The 13243-nt window shown below is 39.5% G+C and overlaps 1 protein-coding gene across 1 annotated transcript; it reads left to right on the top strand.

Moving 5' to 3' along the window:
* The first annotated feature begins 1942 nt into the window (after positions 1–1942).
* LOC115413991 (alcohol dehydrogenase 1-like) lies at positions 1943–12537 on the top strand. Its single transcript, XM_030127151.1, has 9 exons — positions 1943–2057; positions 6330–6431; positions 6563–6704; positions 7750–7837; positions 9450–9669; positions 9808–10068; positions 10809–10941; positions 11032–11170; positions 12381–12537. Exons 1-9 carry the CDS (start codon positions 2040–2042, stop codon positions 12412–12414), a joined length of 1137 nt encoding a protein of 378 aa, XP_029983011.1. The 5' UTR covers positions 1943–2039; the 3' UTR covers positions 12415–12537.
* Positions 12538–13243: the final 706 nt, after the last annotated feature.

Genomic DNA, 13243 nt, shown 5'->3' with positions numbered 1-13243 from the left:
TGCGTTTTTGTGCATGCCAACATCTTCTGTACCATGTGACAGGGTGTTTTCAAACACCGGAGAGGTTGTGTCAAAAAAAAAAAAGAAAAAAAATCACTTCAAATCAAAAACTGTTGAGAAACTGTTATTTCTGAATAAAAATAAATAAAATCTCCCCTGTTCTGTACATCATTGTCCAAGTTACACAAGCATGTTCAGTGCCCTCTTCCTAGTTCCACAAGCACTTTCACTGTCCTCCGCCTGTTTAAGTCATGACATTATCCTAAAGTGACAAAAAAACAAAAACATTACACAACCTCCCACATATGATACCACCACCATTTGGGGGAAATTTACACACAGAGAATACATTAAAAAAATATTTTATTATACACATATGTGATAATTTATGTAGAGAAATTATTTGGTCAAACATTTTTTGTTATTCATAGTCATTCCCAAGAGCCATAACAGACACAAAAATGTAATGCATCACACATTCTGTGGTTCAGATACAACTGCCTGTGATTATACACATGGCCAGTAGGTGGTTTCGTGCACACATGAAGCTTCGAGAAATGAACCCTTTCTCGAACCAACTGGCTCAAGTGGTTTGATGCCCCATGAGGCTTCATCTCACCATCACTAGCCGAAAGAAACTGCAGTTCGAAGCCTTATAAAGTGTATGCATTGACTAGCGGACGTCACCGCGGCTACGCCCACTGAATGGCAGAAGGAGGAAGATGAGTAGCGGCTTGTTTTGATGGTTTAATGGTTTGAAGCAGAAGCATGTCCGGTTTGAGCGCATCTCGAACCAGGGTCCAAGTGAAGATTGGGCTTTTTAGCGCTTCTAATTGTGGTTACGCTCACTGAATAGCAGAAGGAGGAAGATGAGTAGTGGCTTTGGCTTGAATAGAGGGAATGCACATACGTCACTTCCCCCCTGGGCCACACCCCTCTAAGTCAGACTGAGTGGCAAAAACAAAGCGGCTCAACATGGCGGAGCACAGCAGTAACTACAGTGAGACCTATAAAAATGTGGAATATAACACGAAATTAAAGACAACTGGACTTGACATGGATCCATACAACTACCAAACAACAAGTGGTCTACAAACATTGATATGTGGCCGGAAATGACGTATCCTGACATTTATATGAACCTGATTTCAACGCTGGGAAAATACCCAATGCAAAGGCTAAAAGCATACAAAAGACAAAGAGTTGTTGACATCCTCGTCATCGTTAATTAGAGGATTACAGCTGGTGAGTGCTTTCAATTCAATATACTATTGTTTTTGAGGTTTTATGTCAATGCAGATGTATTTTCTTGGTGGTGATTGCCAAGGTAAAGGCCCAGCAGTAGTGCTCACAGTTCACTACTGATTTACTGGAGTTGAACCCTTAGTATTGCATCTACTGCTACTTTGGATATTTAAGTATAGTTAATAACAAATACTTGATACAACACAGCTACAACAGCTTTGTGCTAGAGTACCCCCTTATTTGGAAAACTAGGTTAGCCTCAGTTTAAGCTAGTTTACAAATTATGTACAGCGCAAGGTTCAGAATCACACAACTGAAGACAAAAACGTTTCAGTTATCAAATATAGAACTAAATGACAGATGCTAACATTAAGAGCTTTACTAAGAAGTAACGTTAGCCAAAACCATATGTAATTTCAGGTATGATTTTATGCAAGAATACAGTATTCATGTTAGCATTTGGAGTCTATCTTAAAATACGTTGCTTCTTGTTTGATCGTACTCTAAACACCACAGACTTGTCATCTGTGTCTGTGAACATGAAGAACTGATCATTTGGCTGTGAAGGGCTTTAGAACATGTTCTACCACTGGCACTGGGATACAACAACATTCTGTTTATTGTGTAACACACATCCCAGAGTCCCTGCCCATATGAACGTTTGCCAGTGTCACACTACAGTACTTAAATGTTGGATTTCCGGTTTCTTCTGCTTCTTCTCCCACTGTTCTGTCCTGCAGCTTGTTCTCTGTTGACACCTCTTGTACTTTTTCATCCTGAACATCGCATTAAAAATGGCCACAGCTGGTAAGGTGAGTACATTTCACTATGTGTGGGTATGTACAGAGGTCGCGTTAACAGAAAATATTCCGTCATTGACGAATTTAAAAAAAAAAAAAAAATGACGGAAAATTCTGAAGACCGTCCGTCATTTTGACAGATTCAAACACTGAAGGTAATCTGCTGTTAACCTTTCCTGCTCGGCTCGTCCGACCGTAGTGAGCAAGCACAGGGCAGATTTCCTCCAGGGCCAATGACGGGGTTAACTCCCCTCCCAGTAGAAGACAGCAGCTTTTATTTATGCACAGTACATGGATGTTTGTACACTTTTTCCTTCTGTCCTCTTACACACTCACACTCAAAACAGACGCTCCCTCACCTTGCTCGACCACTCACACCATACGCACACGCCACACACCACTCTCGCACTTACAGGAACACACACACACACACACACACACCAGTCTCATAACACTACCAAAGAAAGTTTTCACACAACACTGTGAACAGAACCTGCTGCAGAACCGCTGGTCTGTCTGAACAAGTCATCACACAGTCCATACCAGTGTCCTACCTGTACAGAACCTGTGAACACAGCCGAGTCTCCTTAGTTCTTTTAAAGCCCAGTAAATGTGATGGCATTGATAAACACGGTGAAAAAAGAGGGACTGACGCGGTTAAGGATGACGGACAAGCAAGGAAAACACCAGTGGCATTTGGTGTGTTATATGTACACATTTTCTACCTTTCATGTGTTATTAGATGGCATGTCAGTTTGTGCGCAGATCTGTGGTTCACAGAACCTGACCTCTAACCCTCAGTGCATGATAACACACCAATTAAAAGTGGAGTATAGAATTATGCGAGTCATGATATCACGTTGGTTTATCAGCCAGCAGCAACTACAGCTGCTGCATCATTGAGATGTTTTGAACATTAAATACTATTAAATATATCTCTTTATCATTAAAAAATAAAAATTTGAAATGACGTATAATAATATGTTATGACGGAATTTTTACGACCCTGTCTGTCAAAATGACGGACAATAAAAATGTTTAGCACAACCTCTGGGTATGTATGTGGTATTTTTTTGTAAAATATTTGCATGCTTGTAAGCTGTACTGAGTACATGTGCACTCTGAAAATGTGTATATTGGATAAAGAATCAGTTTTGGGAAGCTTCAAAAATGAACACAGATAAACTATGAAAACCTATTGTGATTTCTTTTATTTTGGTTGCAATTCAGGCTTCAACAGCGGGACTGCAGATACACACAGAACTCTGGAAATACTTAATTTTAACTTTCACTGCAGTGGAATTTGGATTAATGTTTAACCTCATTTAAGCGTAGATCTTTTCATTCCTCTGTTTTCACTGGAAAAATCCTCTTCTCTTAACTTGCACTGATACTGGGGTGAATGACAAACAAAAAAGAAGTCAATAAAAACAGTATCATATTTCCACTGGAGGAAAAACAAACAAGCTATCCAATGCACTAAGCAAACATTGAATGCATGTTTCATTATTCTAAACAAACTCCATTTAAAGGAACAACTGGTACTAATGACATTTAAATAACTGCAATGTATTATTCTGCTTAAAAGACAAAAAAAATGCAACAAATATTTAACTCACATTGCTATGATTAAGTACTTTTAAAGAACATAACGTGCTGCACCCTTTTAATACCCCTCGGCCAAAAATAGTGTAAGATTCTGTTGAAAGTTACTGCCTATAATTTACATTAGATGGTCTTTGTTTAAATTTGGTGCGGATATCTCAATGCATTCTTCAGATGTGATTACGTCGTTGAAAGGACATGTCGCCATTTGACCTTGGAAAAGTAGGTCAAGGTGACCTATTTTCAATAGGTTTCTGTTCCATGCCAAGATGCATCCACGGCAGGGCCAGATTAACACTTCATTGTACCCTGGGCAACAATATTCAAGGGCCCCATCATCACAACCCCAGGATCCCTATAATCTGGCAAAATACAGAATAAATTCCAGGAATATATGTAAACATACCCCATACTTCAATATCTAACTATTATCAATTGCATTTTGATGTACAAATGTGTAAATGCTCGTAGAACTATAAGTGCACCACTATAGCCTCTTGTCAAGGCCACTCACTTGCATATGATGATATGAAAACAAAACACATCATCATCATCAGTATAATCTAAAATTGATCCATTACATTAGAAAGAGAGGGAAGTGTCCTCCATTTTCACAAAAAATAAATAAACCATTTCCAAAGTATCCAGTATTTATTTAAGAACACTTTTTGCCAACACAAATGTATTGAATCGTCAGAAAAAGCCCACAGACAAAACACAAACATAATCTGATAGAATCAGATATGAATTTTAAACAGAAATCCCCTTGTCACCTCAGAATTCAACAAGAGAGTTAAAGTAAGTGCAATGTAAACATCTTGAAATCTGCTTTTTCTCAACAATAAACATATCTCAACATTTTCATGGAGCCACCACAAGGAAAAAATAAATATAATGCAGTATAATCTGCTAAAATAAACATTTTGGTCCCAGTTTAAGTTTTAAACAGAAAACACATCACAATTCAAGGCATGTCAAGGCAAGGGTTAAACATTTTAATACTAAATACTACATATACTAAATACTATAAACCAGTGCCGGCTGCTCGTCTTTCAGACAGGGGAAGCTCACTGTCGGCTTACATTAAAAAAAAAAAAAAAAAAAAAAAAAAAAAAGAATTAAGAAAATGCTCAGTAACCTTATCGTACCAAGTAGGCGTCTTTTTCAGGGACTGGACCAGTGTTCTCTCAATATCCAGTAGACCTAGGCTGCTTAGATTGCCTTGGCTCATTGTGTTGTGGGTGTCAGACTTCAGCCTTTTTAAACTACAGATGCTCCTTTCACTCCGACCTAGGCGACAGTTTGATTGATTTAACTATCTACAAAACGATATTAAACTCGAACAAAAAATGATTAAATTATGGAACTGAAACAAGAAAACGTGAAAATTATGTTAAATTGAAACAAGGAAGTACAATGAGTGTGTTTTATTTACAGTGCAAAAAAATGAACGAGTAATTTCGTAGTACTTTCTCTCTTGATTTCACAGCAGAATGCGCGATGTTACTAAACTGAACTGTGTCAGTGAAGGAGTAGATCTGAAAACAGCTGTCAGTCAAACGGGATTCAGCCTTTCGACCGATCCTCCAATCAGCACGTGGGATTCTGGCATAGCCCGTTCGAGCTCCGCCCACAGCTCCATTCACCCGCAGAGACACCCGGTGTCCGGGGGCGGGACAACATCGTGGCATTTATCCAATTACTGTCCAGTTTTGACGCAATGAAAAAAACTGTTCCATTCAGTCCCATTGAAGCCCAGAGACGCCCACAGTCTACGGACAAATGCACTGAGCAGAGATGGAGGAGAAAACAGCGCAACGGGAATGTATGAGAAGTGAACAACATCGAGTCCGTTGATTTGTGATAAAGCTGATTTGAACGAACTCATCTTTGAGATGAACGTGTTCGAACACATTTGTAGTCAATAAAATGTCAACACAACCGTACATATTTAACCATTTAATTTTCATAATTTTAGGGGAAGCCGGGCTTCCCTTGCAGTCTATGAGAAATCGCCACTACTATAAACATCTGGAAAACCGTCAATTTCTCTCAAAGAAATACTTATCTGACCAATACTAAACTTCCCACTTAGCTGCTTCTCCATGTTTGCAATGTTTTGATTCGCGTATGTCGCGTAGTTCTTGACGTCTTACATCCCGCTCAGTGCACGCACGTTGATTTGCGTCACCGCTGATTCGCTTTTTGGACTGACCAATGAGGAGAGGGTCTCAGCTCACGGTCACAGACAGCAGGAGCAGGGTTTCTGTGCAGTGCAATGGCCCCAGGCAGCGGACAGTTTCATTTATAAGCAAAAGATAACCAGATATTTTCGTTATGCCCGAGCTACGCAGGGCCCTTCAGAGGTCGCGGGCCCCTGGGCAATTGCCCAGTTGCCCATATGGTTAATCCGGGCTTGATCCACGGTATAAAGTTGGTGCAGATATGTCAATGCATTCTTTAGATAATGTGATTACATTGTTGAATGGACAGACAGATCAACAACAAAACAATTATAATACCTCCTTGGCCCGAAGTTAGCTGAGGGGTAAAAAACAATGTATCTTGGTTCTGGACAATGTAATATTCTTCTGGCTAAAGCTTGTGGTTTAATTCTGTACTTATAAATGGTTGCAAAGAGAATGTCTGTGAACTTGGTGTGGTGTCATTGCCCGTTAGGTAATCAAATGCAAGGCTGCAGTGGCATGGGAGCCCAACAAGCCTGTGGTGATCGAGGAGATTGAGGTAGCCCCTCCCCAGGATGGTGAAGTTCGGATCAAGGTGAGGAAGCGTAAAGATGCACACAATAGAACCACCAAAGATGAATGACTTCTGGTTTAAAGTGAACAAACAATTAATCTTACTTTTTGCAGCCTGTATGATCCTGTCATGTTGAATTGTTTTCTGTCCAGATTGTGGCGACCTCAGTGTGCCATTCAGACCTGTACCACCTTTTTGAGAATATGCATAAAGACGGCTTCCCAGTCGTCCTTGGCCACGAGGCAGCAGGCATCGTAGAAAGTGTTGGACCTGGAGTCACCGAGTTTCAGCCAGGTCAGATTGTGTAACTGTTAGCTTACTCTGTATCAATGACGAGTGTTGTGCAATTTACTTCCAGACTGTAATACATTACAGATGAATTGTTACTGTTATTTAAAAGTAACTCCTTACTTTACAATATTACCGTCTCAGAATTATAATGTGTTACGTGACTCCTGTGTTACTTTTGAGTTACATACAGACTCTTGTCTAAATGGCGCATACACAGTAGAACCCCCCCCCATACAAGAGATAGCAGAGCCTTGGGACGCATAAATTTGCACCCCAAAGTACATGTGGACGGATAGCTCAGTAAGTAACACTACAGTCTATGATGAAAGAATTCAAGATTTCTAACTAGTCATAGAAAGGTTAGCTCACCTTGTCATTGCTGATCACAGGGATCATGCTAATGCTAACTAGCTTTGTAAAGGAGGGTTAGGGTTAGTAATGAGCATACGTCCATGTCACCAGTGTACTGTCTTCTGCCGTCTTCACCCATTGGCTGAACACCAACAGGAAATAGAACTTTCCTGCTGCATTTTTGATTCATTAAGGTCTTGCGGTCTTGCTGTTTTTGTTTTTTCATTTGAGTAATTAATTTATGGCCAATAAATGTGTTGTAACGCAAGCACTATTGAGCACGTATTATGTGAAATATTACTAAAACATTTATTAGTAATGACTTACACTACTGCGTTACACCAAAAAGTAATCCATTACTGTGATGCATTAATTTTGTAACGTGTTACAAATGCCCTGACATGAACTATGGTAGTAGTACAGGAATAGTAGAGACACATGTATCCAGAGTAACTTAGTTTTTATATCGTTCTGCCCACACACAAATGATGACATCTGGAAACATCCTGAACACAGTTAAACAAGAGAAAAAATAACTTACAGGCTGAGGCCAGGGTCTCAACAGGTAAACACATCACCACACACTGATTCAGCTGTCAGATATTTTGTGTTTCGTTAAATCTCTATAATAACAGAGCTACAACTGACTTAAAACTGAGTTCATTGTCATTTTGCAGCATTAATGTTTGTCTTTCAGGAGACAAGGTGATTCCTCTGTTCCTTTCCCAGTGTAAAGAATGTCGTTTCTGTAAACATCCCAAGACCAACGTCTGTGAGAAAGCATGGTCAGTCCAAAACACATTCACCTTTGTTGGGCTGCAATTAGGCATAAAATTAACTTCACCACCAGATATTGTTAGTGATATCTAGCGGTGAAGTTGCAACCAGCTTTATACACCACGAATCACAATTCTCTGCTTTTTTACCTCTAAAGCACAAATGGCTTGTTGTTTCTATGTTGCACCAGTAATAATTCAATTTCACACTCATTGTGAGTGACAGTAATCAAACAGAATAAAAGAAGATGAATTTTGAGGTACTGTCGAAACACAGTGGTACAACATAACCCATTTGTTCTGAAAATATTCATGATTCATACTAAGATAATACAACAATCAGGGTAATTATAGCAACATTGTAGAAGCCAATAATGTAATAACAGCTGATAACATAATAACGGCCGATAATATAATAAATTTGCCATTTTTAAAATGTAATAAGCCAATAACATAATATCTGGCCAATAATGTAATAAAAGTCCTGAACCGATAACATAATAACTTTTGACATATAACGTAATAATTTATTATGTTATCAGTATTATTGGCCTGGTAGAAAAAAAAAAAAAATCTTTGCAAATGTATTAACTGAGCCAATAACGTAATAATATACTAATATCACTGTATTTAAGTTTTGTTTATTAGACACAACTCTCTCTCTCTCCCTCTCTCTCGCCATGTATTTGTCCATTTAACTTGATGGTTAAATGATCTCTAGTCCTGTCTGCTGCTCCTTAGCCTTTCAAACTATCTCTGAACGAAGTGGATGCACACCTTTACACACAGACAATGGTATGATATGAAATATGTATGATTACCTTGAACACGTGTGCTAGAAAGGAAGCAAGGAAGTTTAGACAACTGAAGAAAGTCAGTGTCACACCATTGCCATCTAGTGGTCAATTATGGGAAATCAAAAAATCCTTAACAGTGAAATTTTTTTTTACCATCTTCAAGAGTGAGTTACATGTCATATATGTCATACATATTTCATATTATACCATTGTCTGTGTTTGCAAATGTGTGCATCCACTTCAGTCAGAGATAGTTTGAAAGGCTAAGGAGCAGCAGACAGGACTAGAGATCATTTAACCATCAGGTTAAATGGACAAATACATGGAGAGAGAGAGAGAGAGAGAGAGAGAGAGAGAGAGAGAGAGAGAGAGAGAGAGAGAGAGAGAGAGAGAGAGAGAGAGATTTGATCACAGTTATATCTAATAAATGAAACTTAAATATAGTGATATTGATATATTATTACGTTATTGGCTCAGTTATTACATTAGCAAAGATTTTTTTTTTTTTTTTACCAGGCCAATAATGTAATAACCAGCGGCTAATGTAATAAGTTATTATGTTACTGGCCAAAAGTTATGACATTATCGGTTCCGGACTTTTATTACATGATTGGACAGATATTACATTATTGGCTTACTACATTTTAAAAATGGCAAATTTATTACGTTATCGGCCATTATTGTGTTATAGATTGTTATTATATTATTGACTTCTACAATCACTAATCAAAGCATATTCCAAATATACTCTACTTTTGCTTGTATTACCCTACATCTTCAGCACTGATCCTATATAAGTAGCACTTTCACTTTCTTTTCCTTAGGAGTGAGATTCGTATTGATGCGATGTCACCACTGGACTCCAGATTTACCTGCAAAGGGAAGAAGGTGTACCAGTTTTCAGGAACCAGTACCTTCTCTGAGTACACTGTGGTCAGGCAGATTAATCTGACTAAGATCGACCCTGCAGCTCCTCTGGATAAAGTGTGTCTCCTCAGCTGTGGGATCTGCACAGGATATGGAGCAGCAGTTAATACTGCAGAGGTGAGTGACCCTGAGTGAGACAATAGAATAATAGGCCAATGTACATAATACTACTTTATTCTTACCCAGAATGGAAGGTACAGTGGAAGGTTGGAGCATTAAGAAGAACAAATCTATACTGAGTGTGTGTCGCTGTAGGTGAAAGAGGGCTCCACATGTGCTGTGTTCGGCCTGGGAGCTGTTGGTTTGGCCGCCGTCATGGGCTGTAAGAACGCAGGAGCCAAGAGGATTATTGCTGTCGACACCAATCCGGACAAGTTTGAGAAAGCAAAGGTGTTCGGAGCAAATGAATTTGTGAACCCCAAGGATCACGACAAACCCATCAGCCAAGTGTTGTCTGAGATGACCAATGGGGGAGTGGACTACTCTCTGGAATGTGTCGGCAATGTGGAAGTCATGGTGAGGCACATGCAAATTTACACAAAAAGGATGATTGAAGGTATATTACAGGGTACCTTCAGTGAATTTTCATTGCTTGCTATTTCAGAAGATCACGTATAATACTAGCAGTTCCACTGGGTAACTTACGTTATAGTCCACTGTCAAGTATGCATGAATACTAAGTCACTGCTCACACTGTCATGTTTCCTCCTTCACGGGGCATTCCAGCAGCTGTGGTGACACAGACTCTTTGATTTGTCTGATAACCTGGGCTGCGATGGACTGGTCCCTGACCCTGTGCAACAGAGACCAGGCTAAGATGACACATTATCAGCCAGTGCTGGGTCACGTCCCTAGGACAATGGCAGAGTGCAACGCTTATAGCTGCACAAACAAATGCACAAATCCTAGAAATCCACTCAGTCTTGCCCACTGACTGTTGCTTGTTTACTCGCACTTGATCACCCCAAAGCAACAACTTCCTGCTGGTAACGGCTGCTCCCCATAGGTTGTGCCCCCGCCTGTAATTCATGTAATAAAAAGGTCCAGTCTGGTGCATTTATGGTGATTTTTTACTGAATTTACCCCTCTCTTGCTTATAAGTAAAACGCAAAGCACAATTAATGTCGTAAGTTTGACCAGTACAGGTACACTTGAACTTATTTATCTACCTTACTGTCACATCATTTTCCACTGTTGTGAAGTATTTAAGTGTGATGGTTAAGGTATCTGAGTGTGTATTGTCTGTCCTCATTTAGCGCAGTGCATTGGAGTCCACTGTACAAGGCTGGGGAGTCAGTGTGATCGTTGGCTGGAACAACATACATGAGTTTTCTGGCCAACCCATTCAACTAATTGCTGGACGCACATGGAAGGGTGCCCTCTTTGGCGGTAAAACATTTAAAGGCACTTGAATGTTACAGGATACTAATATCTATGCTCATGCAAAATGTGTCTTGGCACATTATGTTTTTTGCTCAGGTTTTAAGAGTAAGGACAGCGTACCGGAGATGGTTAAAGCCTACATGAACAAGAAGGTGATGGTGGATGAGTTCATCACCCACAACCTGACCTTGGACCAGATCAATGATGCCATTGAAATGATGAAACACGGGAAATGGTACTTTCTTATAGAATTATATTTGTGCCAGTTTCTTGAGCGAGCAACAATAGCTTCTGAGCGCACAATTAGAGATTTTGAGCACATAAAAATATATTTTGCAAGCACATCAATTATATTTCAAAAAGAAATTATGCTTGAGCAAACAAAAATCGATATTGTGCTCCATAAATGCATTTGCATGTTAGTTTTACTCATAATGTTCTCTCACAAATTCTTTCCATGGCGCACAAAGAGACCGCTGCGCTTGCTCACTTTCCCCTTCCCTCTCTCGTTCAACCTCCCTCTCCCTGCGCGCTCAGGTTGTCGTGTCCGCACGCTCAACTTGACACACACGTTACAATTGTGCCACAAAACCAACCAATCGGAGAGCTTGTGGAAGTACACTCTGATTGGCTGTTCGCTCTCCAATTAGCTCGCTAGTTACATTTACCCAAAAAAAAAGCGCTCAACGAGACAGACACGGACCGGAAGAGGAGGAATTGATTCTATACGAACTTATACAAATAAACAGATATAATGTAAACCCTGACAACGCAGTCCTAACGTTACGGCACTATAGTACAAAAACTAAACAAAGTAGTGGTATGACATGAGACAGTAATCATAATAATAATAAATACTGACCGAAGTTTGTGTAGAATCAATTCCTCGTCTTCCGGTCCGTGTCTGTCTCGTCGAGCGCTTTTTTTTCGGGTAAATGTAACTAGCGAGCTAATTGGAGAGCGAACAGCCAATCAGAGTGTACTTCCACAAGCTCTCCGATTGGTTAGTTTTGTGGCACAATTGTAACGTGTGTCAAGTTGAGGGTGCGGACACGACAACCTGAGCGCGTAGGGAGAGGGAGGTCGAGAGAGAGAGGGAAGGGGAAAGTGAGCGAGTGCAGCGGTCTGTTTGTGCGCCATGGAAAGAATTTGTGAGAGAACATTATGAGTAAAACCAACATTTATGGAGCACAATATCGATTTTTGTTTGCTCAAGCATAATTTATTTTTGAAATATAATTGATGTGCTCGCAAAATATATTTTTATGTGCTCAAAATCTCTAATTGTGCGCTCAGAAGCTATCGTTGCTCGCTCAAGAAACTGGCATAAATATAATTCCATACTTTCTCAGTCTTTTACTTCATACAGAACTTTAGATTTTTCAGTCAGTGCGGATAATAAGATGTGATTCTTTTTATTTCTGTTTTTTATGTTTGCACCACAGCATCCGGACCGTCCTGAATGTTTCTCCACAGTAAGTCCATGTTCAGTGACAAGCAGCTGGATTATACTACAGAATCTTCTGCAGTGTCCATGTAAACAAATGTCAAACATGTCAGACTCTTTATGAGAGAGAGCAATAAATGGTCCAAACAGATGAAGTTGTCGTTGTTTGGAATCTTGTTTTGTTGAGTGTCCTGTGTCTGTATCATGTTGTTGAATTTTTTTTTGTTGCACTGTATTGAGTGAAGCTGAAGTGTTATAGTTTAGATTTTCCAAGACCAGCCTTGTGTAATCATTAGGCACGGCAAGTTTGTATCATATCATTCATATAAAAGACAAGTCAAAGTGTTCCACAAAGGCATGGAAATGCATTAAATCAAGGAAAATTACATTAAAACCATGCAATTAAGACAAAAAATAGGACAATAATTTAAAGAGAGAAGACATTATTTCCTTAAAATCAATCAAACTTTAAAACTGAAACAGCATGGTATTAGGTGAAAGCATTAAGGGCATTAAGAGAACAAGGATGAATTATTTATGCGAAAACTGCAGTAAACAATTTGGTTTTCAGGCTTGATTTTAAATGAACTGCTGATCTCAGGTTTTCAGGAAGTTTGTTCCACAAGTGATTATCGTAGTTAGTGTATGTTGCTTCACTTTGTTTGGTTCTGGTTCTTGTAAAACACAATAGGCCTGCCCCAGATAATAATGGATTAGATTTCTATAGCCCTTTTCAAGGCACCTGAAGTGCTTTACATTATTGATCCATTATTCATTCGCTCTCACATTCACACTTTGGTGGTTGTAAACTACGGTTACAGCCACAGCTGCCCTGGGGCAGGCTTGGCGGAGGTCTGCGCT

This window comes from Sphaeramia orbicularis, chromosome 22 (assembly GCF_902148855.1).
Source record: "Sphaeramia orbicularis chromosome 22, fSphaOr1.1, whole genome shotgun sequence".
NCBI lineage: Eukaryota > Metazoa > Chordata > Actinopteri > Kurtiformes > Apogonidae > Sphaeramia > Sphaeramia orbicularis.
Note: the sequence above shows the minus strand (reverse complement) of the source record. Positions and strands in the feature narration are given on the sequence as shown.

Excerpts from the sequence above, each read along its gene's own strand:
- LOC115413991 (XM_030127151.1), top strand. Across the intron at positions 6,432-6,562 it reads ATGGTGAAGTTCGGATCAAG|ATTGTGGCGACCTCAGTGTG; the intron begins GTGAGGAAGCGT and ends TTTTCTGTCCAG. Across the intron at positions 9,670-9,807 it reads CAGCAGTTAATACTGCAGAG|GTGAAAGAGGGCTCCACATG; the intron begins GTGAGTGACCCT and ends GTGTCGCTGTAG.